We start from the raw sequence: 21,717 nt of genomic DNA, 5'->3' as shown, positions 1-21,717 counted from the left end.
AAGTGTCCTGCTCCTGCAGAACCCTTGGTTCCTGAGCACCCCCTGGTGTCTTGTGTACACCCTGTAGCTTAGCCATCCTGGCTGCTGCAGGAAGGTTTGTGTGTGAGATTAAGCTGTCTTCCCCTCACTCTATCTCTAATACTGTAATGCATGGCTGTGTCTTGGTTCTCAGGCTGTTCCATTGCAGGAACAGAATGCTCATGGTATTGTTTCTGAAGATGGTAAATGAGGCTGTCATGGATTCTGCACAGGGCATGGAACTTCCATCACCCCAGATACCTGCATCCACTCCAACCCTTCTCTGAAGCTTGCTGGATGCTGTGCATCCAGTACCTACTGAAGATCGACCCATGGATGTGCAGGAGACCATCAGATCCCACACCCAGCTTCATAAGTTCAGGGCTGACAAGGAAATGCCCAGTAAAGATGTAGGACCCATTTTCTGCAATAGGGGTCTGAATGAGTATATGAATCCAATGTTACCTGCACTCCAGGGATGTATATGCCAGTGGACTCAGAGTCCTCAGTACACTGTAGCAGAAGTACACTGATTGTGCATCACTTGTGACTTAGTCCTGGATCAGCTAAAATGTGTCTGTCATTTCACCTAGATCTGTCACAGTCAACCGCTGCTAAAGTCTTTGGTGAGCCCAGGACCACTATCATGGACACACAAAGTCCCTGTTCTGTCCCATTGTTTACTAGGGGCCTGAGACAACCTCAAGCCCCTTTGTAACTGGACTTTACAATGTGAGTGTTAGAAAGTCAGAAGTAGCTGTCACTGCTGCAGTTGGCCCTGTGGTCAGGTTTGGCATCTGTCATTACACCCTTCCTTGCACAATCTGGATCCCCTAAGACTACTCCACACTGTGGGGAGTAGGTTGCTGAGTGTGTCTATTCTTTTAAAGACACAGACCCAGAGAACACTGTGGGCCTTGAGCACCTGGTCTCCAGGAGGTGTTTGAATGATGAAAGCATTCTCCCCCTTTTCAAAGGCAATTAGAGAGAAGAATCGACTCTGACCCGACCAGACTGACCCCTCTGTGTTTCTGTTGGGGGCTGCAACCTCGTCTGCAGTGAGGAAATGTGTTAAATGCCACCACCTGTGTTGAGGTCCACCTTGCCTGGTCTCAGGAAACTGTAACCTCCCATGGTTAAGGCTGAGTAAGAGGCCTCAGAACCAGGAGACATTAAGGAGACAAAAATTTTTCTCTGGCATGAATTCTGCCTGTTCTGTGCCAGCCACCAATGCTTGATCATTTAGCCAATAACGGGTAAGACTTCCCATGGTGGGGGGGTCACCTAAGACAGTCATGATCACATGGAGGCCTCAGGGAAGGAATTGGGGGGCTGTGGAAATGAAGGGGTGATCGACATTGACCCCTGCCCCCTCAGCTTTGTCAAAACCTGAGTCCTTGTTCTTAGTTGTGAGAAATCCAAGTCTCCTGGCTGCCTCTATCTCCTCTGCCTGACTCAGGCCTGCAGAAATAGCAGGGGCCATGCAGTCCAGACCAGAGTTGGTAGACCCCTGGGGTAATCAGGCCTGGGACATAGAATATGAAAGATCCTGTAAGATCTGCTTGCTGAAGGATGCTCTTTAATTAGAATATGAAGGCATGGGCAGGAAAGGATACTAAGCTTTTAGGTCCTGTAGTCTTTTTAAATGATAAAACCCCCAAATCTTGGAATCCCAGCATGAGATCTGCCAGTGCCTTTCAAAGCTAACTACTTGTAATTTGCAAACTGTATTTGTATCCAAGAATAAAAGCCTGCTTAGGCAGGAGAACAAGGGCCTCTCCCCCAGGGAGGATGGCCAAGGCATTCTCCACTAGAGAGAGTGGCCATTTCATACCTATTTCCCTGCAGGACTTGGTTGTCCCTGTGTGTGTTTTTCTTGTGTTTTGACGAGCATCCACAGCCTCGATCGATACCGCTGGCCTGGTATCTGTCCACACACCTGCACAGAAACTTTTTGTTCTGCAGCTGGTCCAGCACTGTGAAGACTTCCATGGATAAGGCAGAAGTCACAGCCTTAATTTTATTGGTACCTAAATGTGCCAACTACTGACAAATCCCTTTCTAAGAATCTCTAATATATTTCAGATTTTGACTGTTGCCATTAAAAGAAACATTCTGCAACTTGTGTCCAAAGTTGTGTTGGGGGAATCATCCTGCTCAACACCCTGTGCCAGACCATGTGTTGTAGCTGCTGGTTATTGTAATGGACACTGTGTTAAGGGGTGTGGAGAGTGTCCTGTGTGGAATGGTGTCTACACCACAGACTGAGTTAGGATGTATAGAGTCTATTGGAAAATATTGCCATGTATCGTCAGGTCCAAACACTTGCAGGATCCAATCCAGAGCCTGGAGTCTGCCCTCCACAACTGTACTAGCCTGTCTACTCCTGGGATATCTAAATTCAAGCAACAATTGTGCCCCATGCTCTTGTTCCTGCTCTGCACTTCTTATCCTTCAATGACTTACAGGTTCACTGGCCCTAGGAGTTCTTATGTAGGATATCATGTCAGGGAATCAGACATCAGTACCTTAGAAACTTCCCGTAACAGAAGCCATGCGATAGCAAAATCACATCCATCGTGTCTTATTTTATAATGAGCTATTTCAACCTCTTCATGGTGGGCTGGGTCTGAATTCGCTGACTTACCTTGCAGTGACTGGTGCATAGCCTATAGGATGGGGACACAGTGACAGCTGGGTGTGGTGTCTATTCCATATCAGCTCAAGGGCCCAGAGGGAGGAAGCTGTGATATGAATGGAGTTGGGTTCTGAAATGCTGGAGCTGTATTGGAAGGCCCAAATGCTGGAACGTGTTGTCAGCATAGTCTGCTGAAGTTGCTCCGTGAGCTCTCATGCCACACAGTACTGTTTATCCTGTCGTCCTTAATCTCCAACTCTTCTGAGTATGAGTAAAGTCAGAGATTTGTGATGGACACAACACATGTGAAGGGTTCTCAATTTGAGAAGGGCTGTGTTAAAATAGAGTGAGAAGAGCCATCCCATATAAACCACCTGGCATGTCTTCTTTCTCCAACCTGTGCAAGGTGTGGGTTCAGCACAGTCACCTTTACACTGGGCCCCCAACACTGCATTTCACACAACTGTTTGCACAGCTGACAGGGAAGAGCATCCTGACTACAGCACTGAAAATTGCAGACAATCCCCACATTTGCAGCCCCACATACAGCTAAAGGCTAACTTAGCTTTTCTGCAATGACATAATTTCCTCCACTCTAGTCCTGTACCTGCATCCCTCCCTGTCTCTCAAACACCCCTTGTCTTCACCCCTAGTCAGAACAATATTAGGGCTTCTTCCCTGAACCCATTCTTCCCAAGCAGCTTATCATTATGATCTCAGATAAACAATGGTTGCTTCTCAATTTATTCTTTTATTTGTACTTTATCTTTACAACAATTAAAAGACAACCCTACTGTAAGCAACTACATGGATCAACATTGAGGGCACTGCACTGAGTGAAGGGACACAGGCACAGCTGAGTGAACACTAAACAATCCCTCTTACATCAAGACTCACAGATAGTCTAGGCACAGCTGCTGAGGGCAGCATGGTGGTTTCCCAGAATTGGTGGGAGGATCACGGTGAACTTCCTTTCCAAAGAAGCATCCTGTTATTCAGTGTGTTTGGGTTCCAGAGTTTGGCTGCCCATTACTGCACCTGGGGTTAACAAGTAGCACATTTATTTGGTTTGTGGTAAGGGAACATCTCATGAGGAGTTTCACCACAATACAAAAATGACACACAGCGCTTCACTTCCAGTGTGAGGGCATGAAGAGTTACAAGGGCTTCTGTCAGAGTCAGAAAAAGAAACTGCTGTGAAATACCCTACTATGACTGGAAATGGCCATACTGGAACATGGGTGATGGAGAAGAATTTCCTCCAGAAAAGAGTGGGAACAGCTAGACAACATACACAAAAGCACACCTCCCCATTCACCATCCTAGTGCAGCAAATTCACTCAAGACAGGTACATTCAAGGGCACAGACTGTGCTTCCAGCTCCTGGTCACATGCTCCCCTTTCCAGAGGAAAATACTTCAGTGTTCTTCATGCATCCCCAATCTGCTAGCTGGTGGGTGTGAGCTCCAGGCACCTGCCACCAAATGACAGGACTCCCTCTGTCCAATCAACCCCACTCTTGGGATGGAGGCCTTGTCATGGACACAGAACACCTGGGACTCTGGTTCCCTGACTGCTTCACCCTAACTTGCTGGCAGGGGTCACCCACCAGGACTGGTGGTCATGGAGTCACTAGCTGCCATGTAATCAGATCTGAACACTTAACTCCTAACTGATTGTGGAGATCACCCATCTTTGTCCCCATGAGCAGGTGAATAACCTGTCTCAGATTTCTGTCAGGAAAAAGGCTTGAAATCATCCATCAAGTAGAGGTCTAGATCTATCCCCATTAAGATGATGCCATTTCCAGCAGTGTGTGCAGGTACTGGAGTAGTAGGTGTGGTGAAAGGCCTTTGCAGGTGATGGGAATCAGAGGAGTTTCAGCTTCCCTGAATTCTGAACCAGTGGGAGAACCAAATATGGAAGCACCTGGTGGATACATCTACTGTCAGAACAACATCGGGACTGGTCATGGGCAATGTTCATTCACAGAAGTTGGAAGGAGTTTGTTTCCCTGTGGGGAGCTGTCCACTCATCAGGACCTGCTGAGAAGGAGGGGGCATTCAGTCTGAGGGTAGTGCAACTTTACATCTGGGAACAAAGAGAAAATGACAGACAGCCCAACCAATCACTGTCATCTGTGGTGGCCCTGTGAGCACCAGTACATACCACTCTGAGCCTGACCACCTCTACACTGAGTGATAATTGAGAGTCACCTGCATTGATGCCTGCATCAGCTGATCATTATTGTCACTGCTGAATAGAATTGCATTCATAGATGTTCCCTAGTTTGCTTATTTTGAAATTAGAAGGACATTTGGGTTGTTTATAGATTCTAATTCAAATAAAGAGGCTTACATATTAGTATGTATATGTTTATGAACATAGAATTCATTCAAGAGAAAAAACTCCTAGAGGTGTGTGAAGAACTCATGTTAAATATAATTTCACAAGAAACTGTGATTTGCTTTGTCAAGAAAGAATAACAGGGTATAGAGGGACTTGGTGAAGCAGAGATGCACAGTCATGATGGCATGTCATCTGCAAGTGGACAGTGTCACCTCCTCATGTATTTTATGCAGTGAGAATATGAGGGAATAGTTTCACAGAGAAGAGGGAAGAGGTGTGCCTGGTTGGAGCTGAGGATTTTGAGAGAAACCCCTCTTCCTAAAGAAAGTACATTTTTAATCACCAAAGTACACAAATCCCCCTTGTTTTGTTCAGTATGTTTGGTGGAAACTGTGAGGCCCCTGGTGTCCTTAGGTACCTTGCAGCCCAGCCCTCCTGTCTCCTGCATGGAGATTTGACTCTGTGTTCATGCTGACTTCCCATCACCATGTGTCTCACACAGTAATACACGACTGTGCCCTTGTTTCTCAGGCTGTCCATTGTTAAATAAACTTGGGTCTTGGAGGTGTCCCTAGTGATGCTGAGTCAAGATTTAGGCAATGGGTTAGAATATGTGCTTCTATCACTATTTATAGCACCTAGCCACTGCACACCCTTTCCTGGAGATTTGTCAGTCCAGTGCACATGATATCTCATTAAAGAGAATACAGAGATTCCAGAGAGGGTTTTTGAGGGTTTCATCAGACCTGGGCCTGACTTCTGCTGCTGCACCTGAGAAAGGGCACCAGGGACAAGGGGCATCAGTCTGTCAGTAACATTCAATTACTACCTTCCCATAGACCCCTATGTGTCATCTGAGACACTGACCCTGGTGGGTTTTCATTAGCCATAGGAGGAGACCCAGCAGTTTTATTTTCTTCTAGAGCACAGCTCTGCTTTCCCTAGAGACTTCAGCTCTGGGTTAGGAGAGAGCTGGGGACACCCACAGCCCAGGGGAGGATTAACCCTGGAACTGGGAGAGAAATTTGCATGTGGGAAAGCCTTTCCCTTATCAGTGTGGTGAGATGGTTCAGGTACCTTGGGCATTCTGGGAACTCTATGGGGACACCACTTCTCTTGAACTCACTCACTATGTGTATCATGGATAGGGTATCCCGTCTGTGATGAGACACATTGGAATATGATCAAAGGACAGCCTCACCTTTCTGAACATAATAAGAAATGCTGGGCTAGTTGAGTAGGGGTCACTTTTAAATTCTCATGCATCTTTGAATCTGCATTTAGATTCAAATGGGATTGCCATTTATTCAGACAGTTCATGTAATCCAACACAGATAGATGTGTATCATTACCGTTTTTTTTTTATTTTAAACTATTTTATTTATTTATTTTTGGAGATGGTAAAGGGGCATAAAAAAAGGGAGAGGCACATCAATTAGTGGTTGTCTTTGGAGCGCCCCCCACTGGGGTCCTGGCTCACAACCCAGACATACACCCTGATGGGAATCAGACCAGCGACCCTCTGCCTTTGGTTCACAGTCCAGCACTCAATCCACTGAGACACACCAGCCAGTGGCCCAACATTGTATAATATGAATTTAAAATATAAATAAAGTCTACTTTGGTGTGAAAAAATTAAAAAGGAAAACAAGCAATTTTCAATATTGTATTTTCTTTATCTTTGAAACAATTTTTATCTGAGACATTTCAACTCAATCAAAGGCAAGTGAGACTAAAGAGTTTTTATTACTTTTAGAAGATTTTGATTGTGTCCACACCTCCTTTTGCAATATTTTTCCTTTTTCACACCCATGGCATATTACAGAGACCCTAAACTAAAGACATGGCAAACGATCTCATTTTTACATGAAGACGGGATTAGAAATAAAAATAATAATTATTTGTGGGAACCATAGAAACTTTTTTTGTGTTGAAAAGTTCATAGTAGTGGCTTAACTGATCTGTTTTCTATGTCTAGAGTTCTCAGTGATGTTGACGTGCAGAGGCAGGTTAATGAGAATTTTTGCAATGATTTACTCACAAAAAAGGGACCTTCAATGCTGCTATAAAACCCTCTCTCCCAGGCTCCCTGAGTCCTTTTTCTGGGGATGGTCACTATGGTCAGAGGGTGCTGGGCTCTCCCCTAGAGCACATATGTTCTCAATGTGTAGTAAACACTTTCTTCCATCAGACTTAGGATTTGGAAATACATTGTTCATGTTTGTCTTTTATTCCTTCAGTGGACTATTTCATGGGAGTAATGGACTTAATTTTAGTAATAATAATTTTAAATATTTTTTAATAAGCCCTGTCTTGGTTGATTGAAAAGAAAACAAACTTTTAAAAATGTTTATTAGCATTTTCAGTTAATTTCTGAATCCCAAATTCTAATATATTCAAAATTAACAAGAGTTCCCTGGCTGGCGTAGCTCAGTGGATTGAGCACGGGCTGCGAACCAAAGTGTCGTAGGTTCAACTCCCAGTCAGGGCACATGCCTGGGTTGCAGGCCATGACCCCCAGCAACCGCACATTGATGTTTCTCTCTTTCTCTATCTCTTCCTCCCTCCCTTCCCTCTCTAAAAATAAATAAATAAAATCTTTTAAAAATTAACAAAAGTTTATATTATCAATTAAATACAATTAAGGTTTACTTGATCATGAAAATTTAAAAAAGCAGAGTCATTTTCAATATCATATTTTATATATATATATGTCACCTGGATCTGAGAAACTTCCTCCAAAGCACAGACAACCTGAACGTTCTTGGTTCTAAATGCTGAAAGTTGTTTTGAGTGTGATTACATGTCCCTGTGCAGATACCTTCCTTATGAGAGAGAACCTAGGGCACATTTCATACTTGAGACTAATTACATCAGTAATAATCACGTCTTTACATGCAGAAAGAATTAAAATGGAGAACAATGATTATGTATGTGCAGAATTCAGAATTCTTCATATGTGGAAGTGATTATGGAAGTGGATTAACTGACCAGTTTTCTCAGTCTAGTATTTGTTAGGGTGACCAATACACAGTCTGTGAAAGAATTTTGAAAGAGACTAAAATGGAGAGTTAGGTTTTATTCACTTTCCAAGGGAGGAAATTGGCTTAAGTGTGTAGACTTACATCAGCAGCACAATGTAGGGGCTTGACGTTTTACTGGATTAAAAAAATGGGGTGTATGTGTTACAGTTGTATGGCCCCTGGAATGCTGGTGGTGTTGCAATACAGGGGGTTCCAGTTGGTTTTGCATAAACTGCAGTTTTATCCAATCTTATATTTTCCCTGCAGCTGTGGGCCAGTTAGGCACCTTCTGATCTTGCTTTTCCAGTAGTTCCTGGTTCTAGGGACATAAGCTCAGAAGAGTAAACTAATAGTCAGGCTTAACAATATCATGAGCCTACTCAGCAAATGGTTCCACAATAGTGAATGGTGCCAGCTTTGTCTTTTCTGTGAATTGGGGGTTCAGAAGAAGGAAAATGAGGAGAATTTCCTAGCATAGACTTGCTCACAGAAGAGAGAACTTCAACCCTGACAGGAAATCCTCACTCCCAGTCTCTCTTGTCCTGGCTTCTGGGGATTGGCAGTGAGGTCAAAGGACTCTGGTGTCTCCCACATGTCATATAATGTTCTTACTGCATAAAAAGGCATTTTATTAAATAATCAATGCATAACTCTTCAATCAGAATTATAATGCAGAATTACATGCTTCATTTCCCATTTTTTATTGGCTAAATAAATCTTTGTTTGGATCAAATCTATTTAATGTAAAGGTATGTAAGTTATCAATATTTTATCTGACTATTGTGTGGTTTAAAAAAAAAACTCCCCTGTAATATGTGAGCTTCCGTTGTCCATGTTTGATGATGTGGCAGCCATAGGGACTAGAACAGACTCTCAAAGCTGCTGGAAAAATTACCCACAACCTGAAGTGGACTTCGGAAACAGGTAAGGAGAGGATGCTAGACTTTCTTTTAGTCGCATAGAGGAATATGCCCCATTTTCATGAATTGAGTTACTAGACATATGCGTGTAAAGACTTTCTATGTGAAGCCCTAGAAGAAAGTATAAAGCATGGTAGAGACAGATTATGTCATCTTAGACAATACCTAAATAATTAGAAACACAAGTTGGTTAGAAAGAGCAAGTTTGAAATTCTACAGGTACAGATCAACAGAAATAAGGAATATGTCATTGCACACGAGTGGAGAGGGGATTCCTTGAAACACACATACACATTTTCACAGTGTGGCTATTAAGTAAGGTAACAGTGTCACAGATTCCAGGTAATCAGACGTGGACACTTTTGGTATTTTTACAGATCTGGTTACAGCATGGATCACACAAGGTGCAGAATTCACTGGGGCTCCATTTATGAAAATTCTCACCACTTACAGGGAGGAGAGAACAATCCTGCCTGGAGGAGCCATGGTGATGGTGTGTCCATATGAAGAGTTATAGTTTCATAGGACCAACACCCCTGTCTCAGATCATCATTATCGTCATTATCTTTTTCACTTCTATCATCGTTTGCTTACTTATAATCATGCATTTCATTTTCTGTGCACATGGTGGTTGTCCACACATAGTAACTCCTTATTTCACATCTGTTCCTTGTTTGCAGGTGTTAGGAGGAATAGGTACAGACCTCTATTTCATTTTGTGTTTCACTGCTGACAACTGATGGCTCATTCCTGCCTCTTCTCTATCTGCCCCACACAGGGAATCCCATAAGAAAGTGTGTTCTCTCCTTAGATGCCAATGGGAGATGGAAACCACACATGCTATTCTAAGCAGAAGTCCTCTCTCCCACTACATCAAAAAAAAATTAAGTTCTGAGCCAGTTTACTCCCATTATTCTCTCAAAGCTTGTCTGACTTGCAGAAGGGGTTACCATTCCCCTACTTTGTTCACCACTTGCCCACTACTGTTTCATGTTAACCCTTGTGCGGGCTCCAATGGGAAAACTTGTCCACATTCTATGAAACCATTGGTCCTGGTTTCCAAAGAAGCTTCCCACAATATGTTTATTTTCATTTGCATTTATAAATGATGGATGCTCTCATCATGACTGTGAGGCATCCAAAAGTCCCATGAGCTGGGGTTGCAGGCAGCAGGCATAGAAGAGCTGCTTTCACAACTAAGCCTGGTCTGAATGCTGAGGACCAGGGTGACCAGGGCAGGAGAAGACTTCTGCCCCACATGCAGATTCCAGGGCAGAGGTGGGAAGGGTTTAATATTTTCTTTCACTGTTTGTTCCAGTAAGTCCCTCAGGGAAGTGGAGGGTGCCCACCTATATTGGTGAAATCAGTCTTTCTGAGACACCAGTTCACAGGCTTGGATCACCTGTAAATAAAGTATGTACAAACCAAGAAATAACTTTCAACCAAATCTTTGGACAACTTGTGATCCAGTCAAACTAAGATGAAAACCAACTGTCACAACAAATTTAGGGGAAGACTTCCAAGTTCAAGATCACATGTGTCTGCCTGGTCTATTTAGATAGAGGAGAAGCATCCACTTTAGATTCATGGTGGTGATTGCTTTCCTAGGTATCTATATGTTCAATGTAAGATAGAGAGGAAAGTTTTTGGCCAGGGATGAAACCAAGCCTTCATTAACTTCCAAGTTTCCTGTGCCTGCAGAACCCATGGGTCCTGGGCACCTCATGTTGTTTGTAGCCCCTCCTGCCAAAGGATTGTGTCTGGGCTTATACAGGATTCTCTTCTCTGTGTCTCCCATGCTGTGATACAGGTTAGTGCTCTTGCTCTCACTTGCACATAAGTGGTGCTTTTGGAATACTCTCTTGTAATGGTGATATGGTTTTTCACTGATGTAGTATATTGTGTAGTGTGATGGTAAGTCTTTTTCTAATAACACCTACCCACTTCAGTCTCTTTCCTGGATGCTGGCCAATGTGTGTTATATAATAGTCACTGAAACTGAATCCAGAGCATTTACCACAGAATCTCAGAGAACCCCCGGCTGCCTCAGGTGTCCCCCAGCTCCAACTCATACTGTGCATCTGCAGACAGGATATTGTCATTAGGAGTGGCTTACACACATGGAAACTTATATCCCCAGATTCTTTGTAATGTTATATGTAAAAGCATCAGAGTAAGTGCTCATCTCAGCCCAAAGTTCATGATGGCTCCTCTGTGTTAATTGCAACAATGAATGCAAACTACAGAGACCTGGGGCCTGGGGCTGCTGTCTCAGAGATGCAGTGAAAGTGATGAGGGTTGGCTTATCAGCACATGGAGTACCCCACTTGCACGTGATGCTCCCCTTATGGGCAGAGAAGTGAAGTTCATGGGTGAGGGCCCCCACTGAACTCAGAGGGACAAACACCCTCATTGTGATAGTGGGAATTTTATAAGAGGCTGGTTAGTCTGTGTGATGTAAAGTTATTATTGTTGTTACTAATTTCTACCATCTTTCATTTTAACACACATTAATTTACAACAATGTGGTACCCGCACCATGTTTCATGTTTTTCTGCTTAGGATAAATGCCTTGCATGCTCTTGCCCATGTGTTGACACACAGAGAGGTTCGTCCCCATCGTCAGCATCCTGGGTCTGAGGTCACTGGTCACTGTAAGGACTGCTCTGGGAATTTCAAGAAAGAATCCCTGCCCATTATATCCCTGTGCACTGAGCCCAGCAGCCTCAAGAAAGAGAGTGGGAAGAAGCAATGGATGCATGCAGTGCATTTTATTTCTCCTGGACACCCTCTGTGCTCAGTCACATTCCCCTCTTCCCACAATGACTTACTGACTGCGACATCAAGTCACTGAGGTTCACACAGCACAATAATGGTTTTTCAGTAAGGGGTTACTCTGATCCAAATGCCACACTGCCATTATTATATACACTCTCTGGGAAGTTTGAAAATGTGGCATGATTATTTAACGTGATAAAAACTAAGTAAACCCTCAAATACCCTAGTCCCTAACACCACTCCTCCTGAGTGGTGTTAATGTCCACACCTTCAAGAACATCAGTCATGTCCCTGTGATGCAGTGACTGGAAGGGCCATGTGTTTATGGATCTTACCTCCAGTGAAATCTGGATCTGGCTCCATGCTGATGTGGTAAATACTGAAATTGTTGATGGATGATAACCATTTCTAATGCTACCTTCCTGCTACATGCATTTAGGACCCTCCTATGACCTACAATCAGGAGAATTTCTCTGTAGAAGAAAACACCAGAGAAAAACTGTCCTTGGATATCAGTGGAAGAACACTCATGATGTGCCTTTTATAACAAATATGGCAGCAAACCTCAAGGGAGTCAGCCCTTATGGTCATGCTACACTACAATACTAATCCACCCAGGGAGTGGTAATACACTACCGTGGACTGGGCCATTGCCAACAACAGAAATTTATTTCTCATAGACCTCTTGGTGGGAAACCCTAGAATAGATGCAGGCAGATTTGATGTCTAGTAAGAACCCGCTTACTAGTTGTCTATTTTCTCACTGTTATAACAGAGAGTGAATTGGAAAAGGGAGCCTCTGGATTTCTCTGTTAAAAGGTCCAAATACTGTTCATGAGAGCTCCACCTGAGGACCACCACTTGTCCCAAGGCCCCACCTCCAAATATCACCACATGGGCCTTTGATTTTAATATGTGAGTTTTTGAGTGACACAATCACAATCTCACAACAACAAAAAATGAATCAAATCATGATACCATCCAGATAGAAAGCTACACCAGTGGTGGTCCCAAAACGGAGGATGCCCATAATTCTGTGGAAGGTTCTCACCTTTGAGAGCAGAAAGGGGAGCTAAGTCCTTCAAAACAAGCTAACATCCTTGTAGAGTGGACAGGTTCTATGCTAGAATTGGAACTGAGATGTCATGTAATGCATTATTATTTTCATTATTGCTTATATATAAACATTATCCTCATGTTCTAGGGACTGAAATAATTTTCTATCCCTAATGGTTGGTAGCTCTGTGTTCTCACTCATGTTTCCTAGGTGCTCAGTGAAATAAGGAGCAAGACTAGTGATTGATGCTGACATGTCAAGGTTCACCCCTCTCTCTTCCTGTGCACAGTTGGGAAATCTGAAATGAAAGTGGTGTGTGTGTGTGTGTGTGTGTGTGTGTGTGTGTGTGTAGTTTTCATTTATTTATTTTGAGAAAGAGGGGAAGGCAGGGGAAAAGAGAGGGAGAGAAACATCAATGTGTGGTTGTATCTCACATAGCCCCCACTGGAAACTTGGCCTGCAACCTAAGTATTTGCCCTGACTGGGAACAGAACTGGCAACAGTTTGATTCACAGCCCATGCTCAACCCACTGAGCTACACCAGCAGGGCAGTAGTCTTTATAGTTTGATGCAGGTGGTGATTGAAACCATACAAATCCCTGTCGTGAACAAGACACTACCCAACCTTGTCACAGATAAACAATTAGAACCTGAGCCAGACTCCTTACCTGGTGTGATCCAACCATCCCTGAGCTACTGAAAGGTCTGCCCTGCTCTCAACAGACTCCTCAATGAAGTGACAAACTTATTCATAGTCCCTCTGTGTGGGAGACACCCTTCTTATCCATACCAAGGAATAGTGGGTTTTCCCCCTACTTCCACATGATGTCAACTGCCATTGGTTTCATTGACATGGACTCAAAACCATAATCGTTCCAATCAAAGTTTTTGTCCTTGGTGTTGGGTTCATACACATTTGGTGCCCAATGTCCAGCATGCATGTGTCCTCTTGCTGACCAGCATGGACTCTGAGAGATTGCTGCACTCCTGGGCCAAATAAAGCTTTCTGTTGGATTCAGCTGAAGTGGTTCAGAAGGTTGGGTGATTCATTAGAATAGGAGTAAGCAAATGCAGTTGACTCTATGACTTTGATCATATGAGAATGGTTTCCTCTGATGACATCAAGCCTCTGTAATTCAGACACTGAAGGGGTCAGCATAGAAGCATGACCAGAGGGAAGCTCCCAGACTGAAACTGCTTTGTGGAAAGTTAACCCAACACCTGCTAGAAAACAAACCCTTAAATCTGCATCTGCATCTGCTCCCAGGTTGCTCCCAGTGATCATTGTGACCTGAGCATCCCCTGGTGCCCTGAGCATTCCCTACAGCCCAGCCATTTTTTCTCCTACAGGGAGTTTTATGCCTGGGCTCACACTGACTTACTCTCACTGTGTCTCCTGCACAGTAATACATGGCTGTGTCCTCGGCTCTCAGGTTGTTCATTTGCAGGCAGAGCTCATTCTTGGAGTTGTCTCTGGAGATGGTGAATCGACCCCTCACAGAGTTGGCATAGTATGTGCTACCAGCACTATTAATGTGTGAGACCCACTCCAGCCCCTTCCCTGGAGCCTGGCGGACCCAGTTCATCCAGTTGCTACTGACAGTGAATCCAGAAGCTGCACAAGAGAGTCTCAGAGACCCCCCAGGCTTCACTAAGCCTCCTCCGGATTCCACCAGCTGCAGTTCACATTGGACACCTGCAAACACAAACATCTCATATCAGGAAACTGTCACACATTCAGTATTTCTCTCAGGCATATCCACTCTCATACTCAGTGTCTGTTGTTCTCTACAAATTACCTCTTAAAATTGCAACAAGAAAAACCCAGTTGATCCCAATTTCCATAGTCAATGGCCTATGTTCTGTCCTGAGCAGAGGCAGGGGACACCTGGAAATCCCTGGCTGGGCTCCTGTCCTAGAGCCACAGGCTTGGGGCTGCACTGCTTTTCATGAGCAGAGGGACCCTATTTGCATGCACTTCTGGAGTTGAGACATGCAGAGAGTTCTGTGACTCTCTAAAGGAGTCCATGTCCCATGAAGTGTGCTCATGACAGTATTTAAATAACTACACAGAGAATCCTGAGGAGGGGTGTGTCATTTCCATAAAACCTCCTCTGTTGACAATGAGTCAAGCATCTGGGTCTCTTCCCTCCCCACTGGCCCCACTGCTCCCCTGATCCTAATCTAGGGCAGGGTGGGGCACACTCTTGAGGTTGTAGCACCCCCCCCCCTTACTGTAATGAGAGCATGGCTGAGTATCTGTATCTAGGGTTACCTACTCTCCAGGGCTGTACACACCTGTAGAATCAGAGTCCTCACACAAGTGGAGAAGCTTGTTTATCACCTGTGATGTGGCCCTAGATCAGCTAAAGCGAGCCAGGTTAACCTAGAACTGTCACATACAACTGCTACTAAAGTCTGTGTTCAGCCCAGGGCCACTATAGTGAATCTGCACTGTCCCTATTCTGCCCCTTCTGCTATAGGGTGCCTGAGACAATCTCAAGCCCTTATGTAAATGAACTTCACAGTGTGAGGCTAAAAGGTCAGATGAGTGCGTCACTGCTGCAGGTGGCCCTGTGGTCAGACTTGGCCTCCATGATTGTGTGTCTCATGCACACTCTGAATCCCCTAAGACTACCCCACACTTTGTAGAGTAGTTTTCTCCATGCACCTATTGGTTAGGAAGCAGAGTCCCAGGACATGCAGGGGCTGTGGGTCTTGATCACCTGGCCTCCATCAGGTGTTAGAATCATGCAGGTTTTCTCCCTCTTGTTGAAGGTAATTACAGAGAGGAATAGACTCTGCCCCATCCAGACTGACCCCTTTCTGTTCCTGCTGGGAGCTGCAACCATGTCCCCAGAGGCTAATAAGCTGCAATCTTATCCCCAAAGAGGAAAAATAAAAATCTACAATTTTACAGACCTTCTCTCTTCTACAACTGCTGTACAGGTGCTGACACAACAGAACAAAACAAAACCAAAAACAATGGAACAGAAAATCCTAACAATATTATAAAAAATGACAGCAATAAAATAATATGAAAATAAAAAAGACAAAAATTCAAGCAAGTAGATGGATAAAAGACAAGAAACAAAAAGAAGTGCAGAAGTAAAAAAAATGAGTAGAAAAGAGAATATGAAAGGGAAGAAGGAAGGGAAAGTAAAGAAAATACATATAGAAAGCTGAAAATTAAGAGTAGAACTACAAAAATGGAAATACTAATAAGAAATTGGGAAGCCAAAGAACGTATATGCATGACCCTTGGGCATGAACTAGGATGGCTGTTTGCTGGAGGGAAGGGGAGTACCAGGCTGATGAGGGCAAGGGTGAAAAATTTGGACAACTGTAATAGTGTTATCAACAAAATACACTTTTAAAGAAAAAAGTGAAAAAAAACAGAGTAAGACAAGGAAAGATAGTATAAGAGATATGAAAGAAAAAGAGGAAAAACAAAAATAAGTGACAAAAGAAAAATAAAGAGATGTTAAAGCATTACTAAAGACAAACATGGGGATCCTCCACACAGATTGATGTGCCTGCTGTGATCACCCTGAATAAGTTGTTTGTGAATTCCACTGGACCTTGCTCCACTGTTGTCTGAAGCTGCCACTTGTTTCACCCTCAGCCTCCTGACAGATTCTCTGTCACAAGCCAATTTCAGATGCTGTCCTCACCCTGCCTTCCGCAAGCTTCCAGGGCAGGGCTTCTAGTAGACCAATGGAGGAGGCCTCCCTATCCTAGAACTTAGGTCTGCCTCTGTCCTGCCTTTTGAGTGCCCCCAGCCTGAACACCTCTCCTTCCCAGTCAGAAGTGTTCAGTGGGGTTATCCAGTGTGGGCAGTGGTGATTTAAACAGTCTTGGGGGTGGTTCTCTAGTAGAGTGGCACTTTCTCTCCAACCAGTTGCTGCAGGGGATAAACTCAATAGAGAGCCAGGTTCTTCTTTCTGATAATGCAACTGTACAGCCCACAACATGCCCAACTGACTCTAGGACAGAAACCCTCCTGGGAGACTGGTTCAGTAAAAAACAGCTCTCTGTGGCCCGCCAGTGGGATCCAAAAAAATGAAAGAAAGAAAGAAAGAAAGAAAGAAAGAAAGAAAGAAAGAAAGGAAGGAAGGAAGGAAGGAAGGAAGGAAGGAAGGAAGGAAGGAAGGAAGGAAGGAAGGAAGGAAGGAAGGAAGAAGGAAAGGGAGGAAGGAAGGAAGGAAGGAAGGAAGGAAGGAAGGAAGGAAGGAAGGAAGGAAGAAGGAAAGAAAGGAAGAAAGAAAGAAAGGAAGAAAGAAATAGAAAATCAGACCCACATGCCATACAAACTCCCCAGCTCCTCCAGGACTCCAACAGGCCAAATGATGCCTCCTACCATCTATCAATCAGAGCTGTGCCAAATATCCATCCCAGGCTTTTACCACTTCACTTCGGAAGACCACAGGACTGGGGTGGACCTTGTGATCCAACATGTGGGGGGTGGGGAACGCCCCATGATTAGGAGGTGTGCAACACAGGTCCTCTTCCTCAAACCACAAGGTCTAGACTCCCTGCGGTTCTCTACTCACAGTCTTTCCAGAAAGTAGAGGACCCCGAAAAGTCACTACTGAGTGTACAGAGCAAACCCTTCCTCCAGCCTGGAACTGCCTCGTGACCCTTCCAGCAGTCATGGACCCTGGTGTTGTAACAATGGGGTCACTCCATGTCTGGGACACTGAACTATGAGTCCTCCAGGAGGACTGAATCCCCACAGGTTCCAAATCCAACTGTTACATGGGTTCCTTTCTCCATCTATGTTGCTGTGTTGTGGAGATTTCTATATGGCTGAGACCCCACATTTTCAGTAGGAGGGAGCTCCCTGCAGCCATATCTTTTGGCCTTTCCAGTCTCTGCATCTTCATGGAGGGCAGTGTCACCCTCCTTGTCTCCACCCATCTTCTTCAGTGCCCTTGTTTATAAAGTTTCAGACCAGCTACACTTTGATTGGTTTTCCAAGTTGATTTTTCTGTAAGTTCTGTCTGGGCTGGGGAAAGTGGATGGAGCAACTCACTACTCTGCAGGACCTTGGAGCCTGTTCAAGCTTTCTTGTCAGGTAATGTTTCTATAACATGAAACCCAATGTTTTAACAAAGTTGTGGTTTCCCTTCCTTTCAAGTTCCCCCAATACTGGGAGAGTGAGGGTGGGGTTGGGAAGGTGAGTGAGGGTTAATGCACAAGTCATCTGCGCTCACTGTGGGAGCAAGAGTGTGTTCACAGCAGTGTTGACCCTGCGTGTCAGTCCCACTGGAATTCCCCAGGGACACTGGGCCTTGCATGATGCACAGTAGACCAGGAGAGACAATGACTCCCATTAACAGGACAGGCTCCAGGGAGCTGGTGGGGACACACAGGGCACAGATGACAGCACTGGTGAGAGGTCCCTTTCCTGTGGTCCCTGAGATTCCTCAATCCACTTGGTTCCCATTATTACATGAAATAACTTGTAGAATCTGGGTATTTCTAGATAATTACAGTGATTTGTTTATGCCTTCACAGTGGCCATCTTGAACTCCACAGTTTGCAGGAATTTCTTTTCACTTTTTGCATTAAATAAGAGGATACCCTATTTTGCAGCCTTGTGTTGAAACCATGGGTCTTCTTTGATGGGGCCTCTTGTGTTGTGTTTTTTGAAAAAAAAATGTGACTAAGAGGCAATGTGATTATACTACTGTGCATCCCTGTATTCTCAGGATCAGTGGAGAGGCTGATGGAGGCCTGCAAATGGGCTGAGAATGACACGTCAACCATGAATACACCTCACGGCCCTCTTGCAGTGCAGCCCATAGGCAAAGCCTATGCTCTGGGCTCAACCCATGTTTCAGAATCTTGGAAAGAGTAACATGGTCCTACATTTGGTTTCACACTCAATTCATAAAAAAGAAGGAATTGCTTTCATTATAAACAGATAATCAAAGGGAACATGTGGCTTCACAAATGCATCTTTTGAGATTATGCAGTTGGAGTGATGATACACATAAGTCATAAAGCTACACCCTGCAATTTGAAACCCCCTTATGTGCACACACATACACATGGACTCACACCCAGTTCAGTCGCATGTGCACTTTAGCTCCTGCTGAGTCCAAGGAATGCAGGAGGGTCATATGCCACAGTGCAAAAGAAATCTATACACATACTAAATACTTCTTCAAAAGAAAACCTTCATTTAATTATTGAAATGAAATGGAACCCCACTGTAAGTTCATGTCATGTGGGAACAGTGATTATTTTACTTCTTCCTTTCTGATTTGTAGGCATTTTATTCAATTTTCCACCAAAGTACTCCTGCTGGGAATTCCGTGCTGTGCTGAATATTAGTGGTGACAGTGAGTGTCTTTGTCTTGCTCCCGATCTTAGAGAAAATGTTTCCATCATTTTCACCCCTAATAATGATGTTACCTGTAGACTTTTATACATGGCCTTTATTATATGAAGCAGTTTTCCTTCTGTCTTTAGTGTGTTGAGTGTTATTCTTCCCTGGAATGTGTGTTATGTTTTGTCAATTTTTGCCTGTGTTTATTGACCACATGTTGTGGAAAGGATCGTATCAACAACACAATATGCGTGGTTCACTGGATATCCACGTGAAGAGAATAAAGCAAAACCTTATCATATAACATGTAGAAAAAATAAACTCACAATGGGTTAAAGATATTAATGTGGGCACAATTCTATACAAACCCTAAAACAAAACATAGAAGAAAACTGGATGGGTTTGTATTTGTCAATAATTTATTGAATATGACATAAAACACAATAAACAAGAATAAATAGGGACAAATTGACTTACATTAAACTCATCATCATATGTGCATGGGAATAATATCATCAACCAGCCAGAGAAAAGGCAACCTGTGCAATGGGGGAAATGTTTTCAGCTTATCTTATTGAAGTTACACTTTAATCATATGTTAACATGCAGGCTATAAAACCAACTTCTACAACTTAACACTAGAAATCCAAGTAAAACAAAATATGAGTGTAAACAAGGGATCAGAAAGGTTGGTGTGGACATGCTGTCAATGGAACCATGTGCACTATGCATGGGAATGTGAATTGGTGCAGTTAAAGGAAAATGATATGGAGTTTCTTTTAAAAATTAAAACCCAGAGTGCCTCATGACATAGAAATTCCACTTCTGGTTATGCATCAAAGAAAGCAAAATCACTGTATCAACAAGTTATATGTAGATGCATATTTATTTATCATTGCATACAAAAGACAAATCATGGATAAAGTGCGTATCATGGACTAATCATTCGCTAAAAACAGAATAAAATCCTGACATTAGTGACAACATCAATAGACCTTGTGGGGACCACGGTACACAGAGAAGTGAGACACAGAAAGACAAATACTGGGTGATCTCTCTTGCATGTAGATTCTAAAAGAAATCATCACAAAGGTCATATTTGTGTTACCAGAGGTGGGGTTTGGAGAGCAGGAGAATTGGATGTTGATGATCTGAAGGTACAAACTTCCATTCACAGGATACGTGAGTCCTGGGGATGGAATGGACAGCAGGATGACTAGTTTTACACTGCTGTGAGGTATGTGTGAATTTTGCTAAAGAGAATAGATCCTAAAAGTTTTCTGCACAAAGAAACCCCCTTTTTCCTTTTCTTTCTCCCATTTTGTTTTCTTCCCTTCATTTGAAGTTTCCCATGTCTATATAAAGTAATAGATATTAAGTGTATTTCTGTGATAAATATGTCAAAAGTTGTGTAAGCCCAGTCACTACGCTCCACACCTTATACATATACAGTGTGGAATGATCATATTTGCATACAACTGAAAGAAAAGTAGAGTGAAAATGCAGTAGTCATTTGTCGAAGCTGACATACAAATATGCAACGCACATCTGAAACGATGATCAGTATTCACGATAACCAGAGAAATGCAAGTCAAAAGCACAATGCAAAGTCACCTCTCATCCTTTAGGAAACTTATAATGAAAAGAAACCAAATGAAACCAAATGAAATAACAAGTGTTGACAAGAATATGGAAAATAGGAGCTCTTCTGCATCCACTAGGAAAAACAGTATGGGGGCTTTTCAAAAATTGAAAATAGAGGTGTCATAGGATGCAGCAATTGGACTCCTGGGTGTACATCTAGAGTAATGTCACAGAGATGGTTAGACAGCTATTTGCATAGCAGCAAATTCAGAGCAGACAGGAGGTGTAAGCAACCTAAATGGCCCTTGATGGATGAAGGGACAAGCAGAATGTGGTTCATACATACACTGGAGTACTACACAACATTGAGAAAGAGAAACATTATCAGGCACTTCAGAGTGGATGGGCCTTGAGGAATTTATGGTGAGAAAGATGAGATAGTCACAAGAAGATACTCCTGTATGATTCCACATATACGGGTTGTCTATCTAGAGGAGGCAGGTGTATTGAAATAGAAAGTAGGATGGCAAGTGCCAGAGGTGGGAGGGGTAAGTGGTTTTATGTGTGTAAAGTGTCACATTTGCAATATGAAAGTGTCCTTTACTCTGCTCTAGGTTAATGAGAATATACTTAACATTATAGAAGTGGATACTTTATATGATAAGATGGCACCTTTTGTATTTTCTACCACAACTAAGTATTTTAAAATATATAAAACTAGATTCCACAATTTCTATATTGTCCTCATTACATCTAGTTTATGACAACTGGCCACACTTTGTAACAGGTCAGTTCCATCTCAGACACCACCAGCATGCTGCATTTACATTGCACTGTGGTGAGGTTTCTGTTTCTGTCCTCATTTACCTTCACTCCGTTGCTAAGAGAAGCAGAGACTGAAGCAGAGGGGGAGGGACATGTGGGGCCACCAGGCATACCACGGGGTTCTCCTACATTTTATCCCACAGTAAACTCCACATTCATGTGACTGTTATGTAATTGTGCACTTTACT

At 43.4% G+C, this 21,717-nt stretch overlaps 1 gene segment (V, D, J or C); it reads right to left on the bottom strand.

The window, feature by feature from the left end:
• Positions 1–10,994: 10,994 nt before the first annotated feature.
• On the bottom strand, positions 10,995–14,628 carry LOC123815715. The segment is given in 3 exon segments: positions 10,995–11,029; positions 14,132–14,479; positions 14,583–14,628. Coding segments are annotated over 3 exon segments (429 nt in total).
• Between the last annotated feature and the right edge of the window lie 7,089 nt (positions 14,629–21,717).

This window comes from Phyllostomus hastatus, unplaced genomic scaffold (assembly GCF_019186645.2).
Source record: "Phyllostomus hastatus isolate PE091 unplaced genomic scaffold, TTU_PhHast_1.1 phas_contig_1029, whole genome shotgun sequence".
NCBI classification, from domain to species: Eukaryota; Metazoa; Chordata; class Mammalia; order Chiroptera; family Phyllostomidae; genus Phyllostomus; species Phyllostomus hastatus.
This window is presented reverse-complemented; position numbering and strand designations above follow the sequence as displayed.